The sequence below is a fragment of the Oncorhynchus mykiss genome, chromosome 5 (assembly GCF_013265735.2).
Source record: "Oncorhynchus mykiss isolate Arlee chromosome 5, USDA_OmykA_1.1, whole genome shotgun sequence".
In the NCBI taxonomy this organism is placed as follows: Eukaryota; Metazoa; Chordata; class Actinopteri; order Salmoniformes; family Salmonidae; genus Oncorhynchus; species Oncorhynchus mykiss.
In genome coordinates this window covers 82,476,836-82,494,271 of record NC_048569.1, presented here as the reverse complement: position 1 = coordinate 82,494,271, position 17,436 = coordinate 82,476,836, and the positions used below count along the sequence as shown (strand labels likewise).

At 39.5% G+C, this 17,436-nt stretch overlaps 1 protein-coding gene across 3 annotated transcripts in view; it reads left to right on the top strand.

The window, feature by feature from the left end:
* Window positions 1-17,436, top strand: part of si:ch211-191a24.3 (tensin-3) — a 103,109-nt gene that overhangs the window by 42,052 nt on the left and 43,621 nt on the right. For all 3 annotated transcript variants that reach the window (XM_036978553.1, XM_021604524.2, XM_036978552.1), the window contains one exon: window positions 11,129-11,250. In XM_036978553.1, coding sequence (XP_036834448.1) covers window positions 11,129-11,250 — 122 coding nt within the window. The remainder of the gene's footprint in view (window positions 1-11,128; window positions 11,251-17,436) is intronic.

Below are 17,436 nucleotides of genomic sequence, written 5' to 3'. Positions count from 1 at the left end.
CACAGCCAGGAGTACATGTACTATAGCAGAACCCAATCAAACTTAGCTGTAGTTGTTGCAGGTGGAACTGAACTGTACTGTATGTACTGTATGTATTGTACTGTACTGTATGTACTGTACTGTATGTACTGAACTATATGTACTCTATGTACTGTACTGTATGTGCTGTACTATGTACTGTGCTGTATATACTATATTCTATGTACTGTACTATATGTATTGTACTGTACTCTATGTACTGTACTGTATGTACTGTACGGTTCTGTATGTACTGTAATATATGACTATGTACTGTATGTACTGTAATGTAAGTACTGTATATGCTATACTGTATATACTGTATATTACTGTATGTACTGTAATGTCAGTACTGTACTGTAATGTAGGTACTGTACTGTATGTACTGTAATGTAGGTACTGTACTGTACTGCATGTACTGTATGTACTGTGCTGCATGTACTGTATGCACTTTACTGTATGTACTGTGCTGCATGTACTGTATGCACTTTACTGTATGTACTGTACTGTATGTACTGTAATATAGATACTGCATGTACTGTACTGTATGTACTGCACTGTACTGTGCTCTATGTACTGTATGTACTGTATTGTATGTACTGTATGTACTGTACTGTACCATATGTACTGTATGTACTGTACTTTACTGTATGTACTGTACTGTATGTACTGTAATATATGTACTGTAATTACGGTACTGTACTTTACTGTATGTGCTGTGATGTGCTATACTTTATGTACTGTAATAATGTACTGAATGTACTGTACTGTACTATATGTACTGTGCTCTACATACTGTATGTACTGTACTGTACCGTTTGTACTGTACTGTACCGTATGTACTGTATGTACTGTACTGTATGTACTGTACTGTATGTACTGTACTGTATGTACTGTATATTACTGTATGTATTGTATGTACTGTACTGTACTGTATGTACTGTTATGTATGTACTGTATGTTGTGTACTGTATGTACTGCATATTACGGTATGTACTGTATGTACTGTACTATACTGCACCCTACCATACTATACTGTACTGTATGTATTGTACTGTATGTACTGTATGTATTGTACTGTACTGTATGTACTGTACTATATGTACTCTACAGTATGTACTCTATGTACTGTACTCTATGTACTGTACTATATTGTACTCTGCTATATGTACTGTATGTTTCAGGACAAGGGGATATTGTGACAACTAAGTGATACTGTAAAGGTAAAAAATTAACTTTGACTTCCAGTCATACAGTATGATCAGTGAGGGGTTTGTTCCTCTACCTTCCTAGCTACCCCCTGCTAGTTCTGTCCAGTGTGTTTATTTCAAGTTTATTTGTCATGTGCACATGATACAGAAGGCGTAAAACAGTACAGTGAAATGCTTTCTTAAAAGCTCTTTCCCAACGATTCAATAGTCAATATCAAGATTAGAGAAATAATATAAAGAGGTGAATATGAGCAGCACAAGGGCTACATTACAACAACAGGAGTGAAGTTAAGCATGTACATCAGAGCAACTTGATCAGTTGGACCCAGTCCCAGACAGATGGAAAGAGAACATCTGGAAATGTTTGGGAATCTAGCATAAAGACCGTGTGTGTCGGTATCTACCATAGAGAGTAATCACACATTCCCAAATCCAGTTCAGGTGTTTTGGAAACCCTGCACTCCAGGGAAGACCTGCTCCGATTACAGAATGAAGGTAATTCCAGACACCCTTCCGAACACCCCACTGAGGGCCTCACAGTAATTCACCGTGATTCATATCGCCATGGCAGCCAGATTCTTGTCGCGATGACAGCAAGCTTTGAAGTGATGCAGAGGAAGGGAGACACCATTGAGTAGCAACGAACATGCCCCACCCACCTGAGGATGGATTTTTCAGACATCTAATTCCTGTGTTTGAGGGGTGCAAAATCCTATTGTCACTTAAATCTTGCAGGGTTGATTGCTTTAATTTTACTCCTATGACTCTTTTATACTTTTATTGCTTGTGCCTGTTGTTTTTTTCCCCGTTAACATTACTAATGCAGAAATGTTGTAATGACCTGTCCAAAAAAAAACAGTAATGGCTGAAATAGGCTCAAATGAATATATTGTCTTTCTGTTGAATCTATAAGAACACTAAAGCCTTGTCTGGGATTTAAAGCACCATCTCAACACTTACATCACAAGAAAAGAAATGGGTGCACATTTTTGGTGGAGTAAAAAAAAGTAATATTTTAATACAGTTGAAATGTTTAGAAATTAGTTGCGCTGAAATGAAAGCAACTTCCGAATATGAACACTTAGATTATAGTTATGTCTGATCTTGCAAACAATGTAAAGTATGTTTAGATGGGTGTAATCTAGTGCCAAGCGTGTTGATTTCAGTTCAGGTGACTGCAGGTAGTGTAGACAGAGCAGGTAGAGTAGACAGAGCAGGTAGAGTAGACAGAGCAGGTAGTGTAGACAGAGCAGGTAGTGTAGACAGAGTAGGTAGTGTAGACAGAGTAGGTAGTGTAGACAGAGCAGGTAGAGTAGACAGAGCAGGTAGTGTAGACAGAGCAGGTAGAGTAGACAGATCAGGTAGAGTAGACAGAGCAGGTAGTGTAGACAGAGCAGGTAGAGTAGACAGAGCCGGTAGTGTACACAGAGCAGGTAGAGTAGACAGATCAGGTAGAGTAGACAGAGCAGGTAGTGTAGACAGAGCAGGTAGAGTAGACAGAGCCGGTAGTGTACACAGAGCAGGTAGTGTAGACAGAGCAGGTAGAGTAGACAGAGCAGGTAGTGTAGACAGAGCAGGTAGAGTAGACAGAGCAGGTAGAGTAGACAGAGCAGGTAGAGTAGACAGAGCAGGTAGATGAGACAGAGCAGGTAGTGTAGACAGAGCAGGTAGAGTAGACAGAGCCGGTAGTGTACACAGAGCAGGTAGTGTAGACAGAGCAGGTAGAGTAGACAGAGCAGGTAGTGTAGACAGAGCAGGTAGAGTAGACAGAGCAGGTAGAGTAGACAGAGCAGGTAGAGTAGACAGAGCAGGTAGATGAGACAGAGCAGGTAGTGTAGACAGAGCAGGTAGGGTAGACAGAGCAGGTAGGGTAGACAGAGCAGGTAGGGTAGACAGAGCAGGTAGAGTAGACAGAGCAGGTAGGGTAGACAGAGCAGGTAGGGTAGACAGAACAGGTAGACGAGACAGAGCAGGTAGGGTAGACAGAACAGGTAGACGAGACAGAGCAGGTAGTGTAGACAGAGCAGGTAGCGTAGACAGAGCAGGTAGAGTAGACAGAGCAGGTAGTGTAGACAGAACAGGTAGACGAGACAGGGCAAGTGTTTTGTAGTTGCAGCCCTGTTCCTCACCTTTATTGTACTGTATGTACTCTATGTACTTATGTACTGTACTGTATGTACTGTAATGTATGTACTGTATGTACTGTAATGTATGTACTGTATGTACTGTAATGTATGTGCTGTATTTAATGTGCTGTATGTACTGTATGTACTGTACTGTATGTGCTGTACTGTATGTACTGTAATATATGTACTGTATGTACTGTCATGTATGTACTGTATGTACTGTGCTGTATGTACTGTAATGTATGTACTGTAATGCATGTGCTGTACTGTATGTACTGTAATGTATGTGCTGTATGTACTGCATGTGCTGTACTGTATGTACTGTATGTACTGTAATGTATGTACTTTATGTGCTGTATGTACTGTACTGTATGTACTGTATGTTCTGTAATGTATGTCCTGTATGTACTGTGATGTTTGTGCTGTACTGTACTGTATGTCTGTAATGTATGTGTTGTATGTACTCTAATGTTTGTACTGTATGTACTGTAATCTATGTGCTATGTGTACTGTACTGTATGTACTGTATATACTGTATGTACTGTAATATATGTACACTATGTACCGTAATATATGTACTTTATGTACTGTACTGTATGTACTGTATGTCCTGTAATGTATGTGCTGTATTTACTGTGCTGTATTTACTGTATGTACTGTATGTACTGTCATGTATGTACTGTATGTACTGTACTGTATGTACTGTAATGTTTGTGCTATATGTACTGTAATGTATGTACTGTATGTTCTGTATGTACTGTACTGTATATACTGTTCTGTATGTACTGTATGTACTGTACTGTATGTGCTGTACTGTATGTACTGTATGTACTGTAATATATGGACTGTCATGTTTGTACTGTATGTACGGTGCTGTATGTACTGTAATGTTTGTACTGTATGTACTGTAATGTATGTGCTGTATGTACTGTAATGTATGTGCTGTACTGTCATGTATTTACTGTATGTATGGTGCTGTATGTACTGTAATGTGTGTACTGTATGTACTGTAATGTATGTGCTGTACTGTATGTAATGTAATGTATGCTGCTGTATGTACTGTACAGTATGTACTATATGTACTCTACTGTATGTACTGTAATGTATGTACTGTATGTACTGTATTGTATGTACTGTATGTGATGTAATGTCTGTGCTGTACTGTATGTCTGTAATGCATGTACTGTATGTACTGTAATGTATGTACTGTACTATATGTACTGTATGTGCTGTATTTACTGTACTGTATGTACTGTATGTGCTGTACTGTATGTACTGTATGTACTGTAATAGATGTACTGTACTTTATGTACTGTTATGCATGTGCTCTATGTACTGAATGTGCTGTAATGTATGTGCTGTACTGTATGAACTGTAATGCATGTGCTGTACTGTATGTACTGTAATGTATGTGCGGTACTGTATGTACTGTAATGTATGTGCTGTATGTACTGTATGTACTGTACTGTATGTACTGTAATGTACTGTAATGTATGTACTGTATGTAGTGTACTGTATGTAGTGTAATGCATGTGCTCTTTGTACTGTACTGTATGTGCCATATGTACTGTACTGTATGTGCTGTACTGTATGTACTGTATGGGTGGGACATGCATGTTGCTACTCAATGGCGTCTCCCTTCCTCTGCATCACTTCAAAGCTTGCTGTTAATGTGATATGAATCTGGCTGCCATGGCGATATGAATCACTGTGAATTACTGCAAGGTCTTCAGTGGGGTGTTCGGAAGGGTGTCTGGAATTACCGTCATTCTGTAATCGGAGCAGGTCTTCCCTGGAGTGCAGGGTTTCCAAAACACCTGAACTGGATTTGGGAATGTGTGATAACTCTCTATGGTAGATACCGACACACACGGTCTTTATGCTAGATTCCCAAACATTTCCAGATGTTCTCTTTCCATCTGTCTGGGACTGGGTCCAACTGATCAAGTTGCTCTGATGTACATGCTTAACTTCACTCCTGTTCTTGTAATGTAGCCCTTGTGCTGCTCATATTCTTCTCTCTCTATCTCACCCTCTCTCCTCTGTCACACCCACTCTCTCCCCATTCTCCTCAAGTTATTTTTCCTACAGTGCGGTCAGTTATTGTTGTTGTTAGTGGTGGAGGTGGTGTGGCTGAGGAGATTGATTTGTGTGGAGTTTTCTAAAGGGAACAGATATTACGTCTTCTGAGGATGGTTGATAATGATATAATTATAATAATTACATAACACTGTTACTGGGTTCACCACACACAGTATTGTTGTTCTGGTAAAACTGGGTGTTGGACAGTTGTGATGTCTGTGGTTTAGTTAGTTTTGAAATCTTGAAAAATGGCACCGATAGAGAGGGCAGCTGAGATTCTAGACCCTATGCAATTTTGCAGTATTTTGTTTTTTTACGTGTTCTTTTATACATTAGGACAGAACGTTTTTGTTATTACATATAGCCGGGAAGAACTTTTGTATATCAGAGTGGTGGTAACTCACCAGCATTACCAGTATTACGACCAGGTATACGACTTTCCCAAATCGGATACTTTGTTCATACCCCCCAGGGCAATTGAACTGATTCCAGAGGCTGACCCAAAACATCGCCGGCAGAGAAGAGGTACTCAGAGTGGACTTCTAGTCCGTCTCAGGAGGTGCGCACACCACCCACCGCTTCAGAGTATATTACTCACTAATGTTCAGTCTGGATAATAAAGTTGAAGTTGGATTTCCTTCCAGAGAGACATCAGTGATTGTAACATACTCTGTTTCACGGAAACATGGCTCTCAGGATATACTGTCTGAGTCCTTACAGCCAGTTGGGTTCTCAGTTCATCGAGCAGACAGGAATAAATATCTCTCCGGGAAGAAGGAGTGTGGGGGTGTATGTTTCATGATTAACTACTTATGATGTGATTGTGATAACATACAGGAACTCAAGTCTTTGTACCGAGTGCGCTGAGTCAGGAAGCAAGTTCAGGGAGTGAGTGTTTTAAGAAATAAAGGCAACTAAATACCAAACAAGAAACACAAACAATGCACAGACATGACACTGAAAGAGAAACAATAACGCCTGGGGAAGGAACCAAAGGGAGGGACATATATAGGGAAGTGATGGAGTCCAGGTGAGTCTGATGACACACAGGTGTGCGTAACGATGGTGACAGATATGCACCATAACGAACAGCCTGGTGACCTAGAGGCCGGAGAGGGAGCACACATGACAGTCCTTTTGTTCACCCGACTTTGAATACCTCATAATCAAATGCCGACTGTATTACCTCCCATGAGAATTCTCTTTGGTTATAGTCACAGCCGCTAAAACACACAAAGTGGAGTCGCAATTCAATGTCTCAAACACGAGACGTTAGTGGCAGGGTCTACAGACAATCACGGACTACAAACGGAAAACCAGCCACGTCAAGGACACCGACATCTTGCTTCTGAAAAAGCTAAACACCTTCTTCGCCCACTTTGAGGATAACACAGTGCCACCGACGTGGCCTGCTACCAAGGACTGTGGGCCCTCCTTCTCCGTAGCCGGCATGAGTAAGACATTTAAGAGTGTGAACCCTTGCAAAGCTGCCAGCCCAGACGGAATCCCTAGCCGCGTCCTCAGAGTATGCGCAGACCAGCTGGCTGGTGTGTTTGTGGACATATTCAATTTCTCCTTATCCCAGTCTGCTGTACCCACGTGCTTCAGGCCATTATTGTTCCTGTACTCAAATCAAATCAAATGTATTTATATAGCCCTTCGTACATCAGCTGATATCTCAAACTGCTGTACAGAAACCCAGCCTAAAACACCAAACAACAAGCAATGCAGATGTAGAAGCATGGTGGCTAGGAAAAACTCCCAAGAAAGGCCAAAACCTAGGAAGAAACCTCGAGAGGAAACAGGCTATGTGGGGTGGCCAGTCCTCTTCTGGCTGTGCTGGGTGGAGATTATAACAGAACATGGCCAAGATCTTCAAATGTTCATAAATGACCAGCATGGTCAAATAATAATAATCACAGGCAGAACAGTTGAAACTGGAGCAGCAGCACGGCCAGGTGGACTGGGGACAGCAAGGAGTCATCATGCCCGGTAGTCCTGAGGCATGGTCCTAGGGCTCAGGACCTCCGAGAGAGAGAAAGAAAGAGAGAATTAGAGAGAGCATACTTAAATTCACACAGGACACCGGATAGGCCAGGAGAAGTACCCCAGATATAACAAATGGACCCTAGCCCCCCGACACATAAACTACTGCAGCATAAATACTGAAAGCTGAGACAGGAGGGGTCAGGAGACACTGTGGCCCCATCCGATGACACCCCCGGACAGGGCCAAACAGGAAGGATATAACCCCACCAACTTTGCCAAAGCACAGCCCCCACACCACTAGAGGGAAATCTTCCACCACCAACTTACCATCCTGAGACAAGGCTGAGTATAGCCCACAAAGATCTCCGCCACGGCACAACCCAAGGGGGGTCCTAATCCAGACAGGAAGATCACATCAGTGACTCAACCCACTCAAGTGACGCACCCATCCTAGGGACGGTATGAAAGAGCCCTAGTAAGCCAGTGACTCAGCCCCTGTAATAGGGTTAGAGGCAGAGAGTCACAGTGGAAAGAGGGGAACCAGCCAGGCAGAGACCGCAAGGGCGGTTCGTTGCTCCAGAGCCTTTCCGTTCACCTTCACACTCCTGGGCCAGACTACACTCAATCATTTGGCCCACTGAAGAGATGAGTCTTCAGTAAAGATTTAAAGGTTGAGACCGAGTTTGCTTCTCTCACATGGGTAAGGCAGACCATTCCATAAAATTGGATCTCTATAGGAGAAAGCCCTGCCTTCAGCTGTTGCTTAGAAATTCTAGGGACAATTAGGAGGCCTGCGTCTTGTGACCGTAGCGTATGTGTAGGTATGTACGGCAGGACCAAATCAGAGAGATCGGTAGAAGCAAGCCCATGTAATGCTTTGTAGGTTAGCAGTAAAACCTTGAAATCAGCCCTTGACTTGACAGGAAGCCAGTGTAGGGAGGCTAGCACTGGAGTAATATGATCAAATTTTTTGGTTCTAGTCAGGATTCTAGCAGCCGTATTTAGCGCTAACTGAAGTTTATTTAGTGCTTTATCCGGGTAGCCGGAAAGTAGAGCATTTCAGTAGTCTAACCTAGAAGTGACAAAAGCATGAATTTATTTTTCTGCATCATTTTTGGACAGAAAGTTTCAGATTTTTGCAATGTTACGTAGATGGAAAAAAGCTGTCATTGAAACAGTCTTGATATGTTCTTCAAAAGAGAGATCAGTGTCCAGAGTAACGCCGAGGTCCTTCACAGTTTTATTTGAGATGACAGTACAACCATTAAGATTAATTGTCAGATTCAACAGAAGATCTCTTTGTTTCTTGGGACCTAGAACAAGCATCTCTGTTTTGTCCGAGTTTAAAAGTAGAAAGTTTGCAGCCATCCACTTCCTTATGTCTGAAACACAGACTTCTAGCAAGGGCAATTTTGGGGCTTCACCATGTTTCATTGAAATGTACAGCTGTGTGTCATCCGCATAGCAGTGAAAGTTAACATTATGTTTTCAGATGACATCCCCAAGAGGTAAAATATATAGTGAAAACAATAGTGGTCCTAAAACGGAACCTTGAGGAACACCGAAATTTACAGTTGATTTGTCAGAGGACAAACTGATATCTTTCCGACAGATACGATCTTAACCAGGCCAGAACTTGTCCGTGTAGACCAATTTGGGTTTCCAATCTCTCCAAAAGAATGTGGTGATCGATGGTATCAAAAGCAGCACTAAGGTCTCGGAGCACGAGGACAGATGCAGAGCCTCGGTCTGATGCTATTAAAATGTAATTTACCAACTTCAAAAGTACAGTCTCAGTGCTATGATGGGGTCTAAAACCAGACTGAAGCATTTCGTATGCATTGTTTGTCTTCAGGAAGGCAGTGAGTTGCTGCGCAACAGCCTTTTCTAAAAAATTTGAGAGGAATGGAAGATTCGATATAGGCCCATAGTTTTTTATATTTTCTGGGTCAAGGTTTGGCTTTTTCAAGAGAGGCTTTATTACTGCCACTTTTAGTGTGTTTGGTACACATCCGGTGGATAGAGAGCCGTTTATTATGTTCAACATAGGAGGGCCAAGCTCAGGAAGCAGCTCTTTCAGTAGTTTAGTTGGAATAGGGTCCAGTATGCAGCTTGAAGGTTTAGAGGCCATGATTATTTTCATCATTGTGTCAAGAGATATAGTACTAAAACAAGAATGTAAAAGTAACTGAACTATAAGACTATCACCCCGTAGCACTCACTTCTGTCATCATGAAGTGCTTTGAAGGACTAGTCAAGGATCATATCACCTCTAGCTTACCTGACATCCTAGACCCACATCAATTTGCTGACTGTAGACGATGCAATCGCCATCGCACTGCACTCTGCCCTATCCCACTAGGACAAGAAGAATACCTATGTAAGAATGCTGTTCATTGACTATAGCTCAGCATTCAACACCATAGTACCCTCCAAGCTCATCATTAAGCTCAAGGGCCTGGGTCTGAACCCCACCCTGTGCAACTGGGTCCTGGACTTCCTGACGGGCCGCCCCCAGGTGGTGAAGGTAGGAAACAACACCTCCACTTCGCTGATCCTCAACACTGGGGCCCCACAAGGGTGTGTATTCAGCCCCCTCCTGTACTCACTGTTCACCCAAAACTGAACAACAGTAGTAGGCTGTATTACCAACAATGACGATACATCCTACAGGGAAGAGGTGAGGGCTCTGGGAGTGTGGTGCCTGGAAAATAACCTCTCACTCAATGTCAACAAAACAAAGAAGGTGATTGAAGACTTCAGGAAACAGCAGAGAGAGCACCCCCCTATCCACATCGACGGGATCTCAGGTGGAAAGCTTCAAGTTCCTCGGCGTACACATCACTGACAAGCTGAAATGGTCCAACCGCACAACAGCCTATCATCCAGAAGGCGAGGTCAGTACAGGTGCATCAAAGCTGGGACCGAGAGACTGAAAAACAGCTTCTACCTCAAGGCCATCAGATTGTTAAATAGTCATCAATAGCATTAGAGGGGCGGCAGGTAGCCTAGTGGTTAGAGCATTGGACTAGAAACCGAAAGGTTGCAAGATCGAATCCTCGAGCTGACAAGGTAGAAATCTGTCATTCTGCCCCTGAACAAGGCAGTTAACCCACTGTTCCTAGGCCGTCATTGAAAATAAGAATTTGTTCTTAACTGACTTGCCTAGTTAAATAAAGGTCAAATAAATTGACTTGATTGACGTGAAATCACTAGCCACTTTCATAAATGGAACACTGGAATAATGTTTACATGTTTTGCAATACTCTTATGTATCTCTTATGTATATAGTTTATTCTATTCTACTGTATCTTAGTCTATAACATCACTCTAACATTGCTTGTCCATGTATTTATATATTCTCAATTCCATTCCTTTACTTAGATGTATGTGTATTGTGTGTATTGTTGTGAAATTGTTAGATATTACTTATTAAATATTATTGCCCTGTTGGAGCCAGAAACACAAGCATTTCGCTACTCAATAACACGTGTATGTGACCAATAAAATATAATTTGTTATAGAGGTCAGTTGGAGGCTCTGAGTCTCCTATTGCTTCAGCTTCTCTCAGCTCTCTAATATGTGTGGAATGTCAATTCACACTCTCTCTGTCTGTTTCTTCCTCTCTCTCCCTCTCTCTCTCTGTCCTTCTCTGAATTTCTCACCCGCTCGTTTTATATTTCTCTGCCTCTCTCTTTTCAGGCTGGAAGCACAGACAGGACAGTGATGTCACTGATTACGCAGGATTCTACAGTCCTGGTTGGGGCCGAGCCCAGACATTCCAGGACGCTCCGATCTACAGGCCCAACCTACCTCCCTCCCAGGTCCACACATGAACACAAACACACACACAGGCGCACGCACGCACACACACACACACACACAGCAGCACCCCAACCCACAGCCCACCCAGGTACACACACCACCCTCTACCAGCCCCTACTGGTTACTCAACAACTGTTATACCACATACATACTCAGTAGTCATGTAGTAGTCATTACGCTAGGAGTTTTTTCCCTGGTCATGATCATGCGGTTAGTAAAAACACCTGGCTTTGTTCATGGTTAATCTACTTTAAAAACACCTGGCTATGTTCATGGTTAATCTACTTTAAAAACACCTGGTTATGTTCATGGTTAATCTACTTTAAAAACACCTGGCTTTGTTCATGGTTAATCTACTTTAAAAACACCTGGTTATGTTCATGGTTAATCTACTTTAAAAACATCTGGCTATGTTCATGGTTAATCTACTTTAAAAACACCTGGTTATGTTCATGGTTAATCTACTTTAAAAACACCTGGCTATGTTCATGGTTAATCTACTTTAAAAACACCTGGTTATGTTCATGGTTAATCTACTTTAAAAACACCTGGCTATGTTCATGGTTAATCTACCTTAAAAACACCTGGCTATGTTCATGGTTAATCTACCTTAAAAACACCTGGCTATGTTCATGGTTAATCTACTTTAAACACACCTGGCGCTATGTTCATGGTTAATCTACTTTAAAAACACCTGGCTATGTTCATGGTTAATCTACTTTAAAAACACCTGGCTTTGTTCATGGTTAATCTACTTTAAAAACACCTGGCTATGTTCATGGTTAATCTACTTTAAAAACACCTGGCTTTGTTCATGGTTAATCTACTTTAAAAACACCTGGCGCTATGTTCATGGTTAATCTACTTTAAAAACACCTGGTTATGTTCATGGTTAATCTACTTTAAAAACACCTGGCTATGTTCATGGTTAATCTACTTTAAAAACACCTGGCTATGTTCATGGTTAATCTACTTTAAAAACACCTGGCTATGTTCATGGTTAATCTACTTTAAAAACACCTGGTTATGTTCATGGTTAATCTACTTTAAAAACACCTGGTTATGTTCATGGTTAATCTACTTTAAAAACACCTGGTTATGTTCATGGTTAATCTACTTTAAAAACACCTGGCTATGTTCATGGTTAATCTACTTTAAAAACACCTGGCTATTTTCATGGTTAATCTACTTTAAAAACACCTGGCTATGTTCTTGGTTAATCTACTTTAAAAACACCTGGCTATGTTCATGGTTAATCTACTTTAAAAACACCTGGTTATGTTCATGGTTAATCTACTTTAAAAACACCTGGCTATGTTCATGGTTAATCTACCTTAAAAACACCTGGCTATGTTCATGGTTAATCTACCTTAAAAACACCTGGCTATGTTCATGGTTAATCTACTTTAAAAACACCTGGCTATTTTCATGGTTAATCTACTTTAAAAACACCTGGCTATGTTCTTGGTTAATCTACTTTAAAAACACCTGGCTATGTTCATGGTTAATCTACTTTAAAAACACCTGGTTATGTTCATGGTTAATCTACTTTAAAAACACCTGGCTATGTTCATGGTTAATCTACCTTAAAAACACCTGGCTATGTTCATGGTTAATCTACCTTAAAAACACCTGGCTATGTTCATGGTTAATCTACTTTAAACACACCTGGCGCTATGTTCATGGTTAATCTACTTTAAAAACACCTGGCTATGTTCATGGTTAATCTAATTTAAAAACACCTGGTTATGTTCATGGTTAATCTACTTTAAAAACACCTGGCCTTGTTCATGGTTAATCTACTTTAAAAATACCTGGTTATGTTCATGGTTAATCTACTTTAAAAACACCTGGCTATGTTCATGGTTAATCTACTTTAAAAACACCTGGCGCTATGTTCATGGTTAATCTACTTTAAAAACACCTGGCTATGTTCATGGTTAATCTACTTTAAAAACACCTGGCTATGTTCATGGTTAATCTACTTTAAAAACACCTGGCTATGTTCATGGTTAATCTACTTTAAAAACACCTGGCTATGTTCATGGTTAATCTACTTTAAAAACACCTGGCGCTATGTTCATGGTTAATCTACTTTAAAAACACCTGGTTATGTTCATGGTTAATCTACTTTAAAAACACCTGGCGCTATGTTCATGGTTAATCTACTTTAAAAACACCTGGCTATGTTCATGGTTAATCTACTTTAAAAACACCTGGCTATGTTCATGGTTAATCTACTTTAAAAACACCTGGCGCTATGTTCATGGTTAATCTACTTTAAAAACACCTGGCTATGTTCATGGTTAATCTACTTTAAAAACACCTGGCTATTTTCATGGTTAATCTACTTTAAAAACACCTGGCTATGTTCATGGTTAATCTACTTTAAAAACACCTGGTTATGTTCATGGTTAATCTACTTTAAAAACACCTGGCTATGTTCATGGTTAATCTACTTTAAAAACACCTGGTTATGTTCATGGTTAATCTACTTTAAAAACACCTGGTTATGTTCATGGTTAATCTACTTTAAAAACACCTGGCTATGTTCTTGGTAAATCTACTTTAAAAACACCTGGCTATGTTCATGGTTAATCTACTTTAAAAACACCTGGCGCTATGTTCATGGTTAATCTACTTTAAAAACACCTGGCGCTATGTTCATGGTTAATCTACCTTAAAAACACCTGGCTATGTTCATGGTTAATCTACTTTAAAAACACCTGGTTATGTTCATGGTTAATCTACTTTAAAAACACCTGGCTATGTTCATGGTTAATCTACTTTAAAAACACCTGGTTATGTTCATGGTTAATCTACTTTAAAAACACCTGGTTATGTTCATGGTTAATCTACTTTAAAAACACCTGGCTATGTTCATGGTTAATCTACTTTAAAAACACCTGGCGCTATGTTCATGGTTAATCTACCTTAAAAACACCTGGCTATGTTCATGGTTAATCTACTTTAAAAACACCTGGCTTTGTTCATGGTTAATCTACCTTAAAAACACCTGGCTTTGTTCATGGTTAATCTACCTTAAACACACCTGGCGCTATGTTCATGGTTAATCTACTTTAAACACACCTGGCTTTGTTCATGGTTAATCTACTTTAAAAACACCTGGCTATGTTCATGGTTAATCTACTTTAAAAACACCTGGCTTTGTTCATGGTTAATCTACTTTAAAAACACCTGGCTTTGTTCATGGTAAATCTACTTTAAAAACACCTGGCTATGTTCATGGTTAATCTACTTTAAACACACCTGGCGCTATGTTCATGGTTAATCTACTTTAAAAACACCTGGCGCTATGTTCATGGTTAATCTACCTTAAACACACCTGGCTATGTTCATGGTTAATCTACTTTAAACACACCTGGTTATGTTCATGGTTAATCTACTTTAAAAACACCTGGTTATGTTCATGGTTAATCTACTTTAAAAACACCTGGCTTTGTTCATGGTTAATCTACTTTAAACACACCTGGTTATGTTCATGGTTAATCTACTTTAAAAACACCTGGCTATGTTCATGGTTAATCTACTTTAAACACACCTGGCGCTATGTTCATGGTTAATCTACTTTAAAAACACCTGGTTATGTTCATGGTTAATCTACTTTAAAAACACCTGGCTTTGTTCATGGTTAATCTACCTTAAAAACACCTGGCTATGTTCATGGTTAATCTACCTTAAAAACACCTGGCTATGTTCATGGTTAATCTACTTTAAAAACACCTGGTTATGTTCATGGTTAATCTACTTTAAAAACACCTGGCTTTGTTCATGGTTAATCTACTTTAAACACACCTGGTTATGTTCATGGTTAATCTACTTTAAAAACACCTGGCTATGTTCATGGTTAATCTACTTTAAACACACCTGGCGCTATGTTCATGGTTAATCTACTTTAAAAACACCTGGCTTTGTTCATGGTTAATCTACCTTAAAAACACCTGGCTATGTTCATGGTTAATCTACTTTAAAAACACCTGGCTTTGTTCATGGTTAATCTACCTTAAAAACACCTGGCTTTGTTCATGGTTAATCTACCTTAAACACACCTGGCGCTATGTTCATGGTTAATCTACTTTAAACACACCTGGCTTTGTTCATGGTTAATCTACTTTAAAAACACCTGGCTATGTTCATGGTTAATCTACTTTAAAAACACCTGGCTTTGTTCATGGTTAATCTACTTTAAAAACACCTGGCTTTGTTCATGGTAAATCTACTTTAAAAACACCTGGCTATGTTCATGGTTAATCTACTTTAAACACACCTGGCGCTATGTTCATGGTTAATCTACTTTAAAAACACCTGGCGCTATGTTCATGGTTAATCTACCTTAAACACACCTGGCTATGTTCATGGTTAATCTACTTTAAACACACCTGGTTATGTTCATGGTTAATCTACTTTAAAAACACCTGGTTATGTTCATGGTTAATCTACTTTAAAAACACCTGGCTTTGTTCATGGTTAATCTACTTTAAACACACCTGGTTATGTTCATGGTTAATCTACTTTAAAAACACCTGGCTATGTTCATGGTTAATCTACTTTAAACACACCTGGCGCTATGTTCATGGTTAATCTACTTTAAAAACACCTGGTTATGTTCATGGTTAATCTACTTTAAAAACACCTGGCTTTGTTCATGGTTAATCTACCTTAAAAACACCTGGCTATGTTCATGGTTAATCTACCTTAAAAACACCTGGCTATGTTCATGGTTAATCTACTTTAAAAACACCTGGTTATGTTCATGGTTAATCTACTTTAAAAACACCTGGCTTTGTTCATGGTTAATCTACTTTAAACACACCTGGTTATGTTCATGGTTAATCTACTTTAAAAACACCTGGCTATGTTCATGGTTAATCTACTTTAAACACACCTGGCGCTATGTTCATGGTTAATCTACTTTAAAAACACCTGGCTTTGTTCATGGTTAATCTACCTTAAAAACACCTGGCTATGTTCATGGTTAATCTACCTTAAAAACACCTGGCTATGTTCATGGTTAATCTACCTTAAAAACACCTGGCTATGTTCATGGTTAATCTACTTTAAAAACACCTGGCTATGTTCATGGTTAATCTACTTTAAACACACCTGGCTATGTTCATGGTTAATCTACTTTAAACACACCTGGCGCTATGTTCATGGTTAATCTACTTTAAAAACACCTGGTTATGTTCATGGTTAATCTACTTTAAAAACACCTGGCTTTGTTCATGGTTAATCTACCTTAAAAACACCTGGCTATGTTCATGGTTAATCTACCTTAAAAACACCTGGCTATGTTCATGGTTAATCTACTTTAAAAACACCTGGTTATGTTCATGGTTAATCTACTTTAAAAACACCTGGTTATGTTCATGGTTAATCTACTTTAAACACACCTGGCGCTATGTTCATGGTTAATCTACTTTAAAAACACCTGGCGCTATGTTCATGGTTAATCTACTTTAAAAACACCTGGTTATGTTCATGGTTAATCTACTCTAAAAACACCTGGCTTTGTTCATGGTTAATCTACTTTAAAAACACCTGGCGCTATGTTCATGGTTAATCTACTTTAAAAACACCTGGTTATGTTCATGGTTAATCTACTTTAAAAACACCTGGTTATGTTCATGGTTAATCTACTTTAAAAACACCTGGCTATGTTCATGGTTAATCTACTTTAAAAACACCTGGCTATGTTCATGGTTAATCTACTTTAAAAACACCTGGTTATTTTCATGGTTAATCTACTTTAAAAACACCTGGCTTTGTTCATGGTTAATCTACTTTAAAAACACCTGGTTATGTTCATGGTTAATCTACTTTAAAAACACCTGGTTATGTTCATGGTTAATCTACTTTAAAAACACCTGGCGCTATGTTCATGGTTAATCTACTTTAAAAACACCTGGTTATGTTCATGGTTAATCTACTTTAAAAACACCTGGTTATGTTCATGGTTAATCTACTTTAAAAACACCTGGCTATGTTCATGGTTAATCTACTTTAAAAACACCTGGTTATGTTCATGGTTAATCTACTTTAAAAACACCTGGCTATGTTCATGGTTAATCTACCTTAAAAACACCTGGCGCTATGTTCATGGTTAATCTACTTTAAAACATCTGGTTATGTTCTTGGTTAATCTACCTTAAAAACACCTGGCT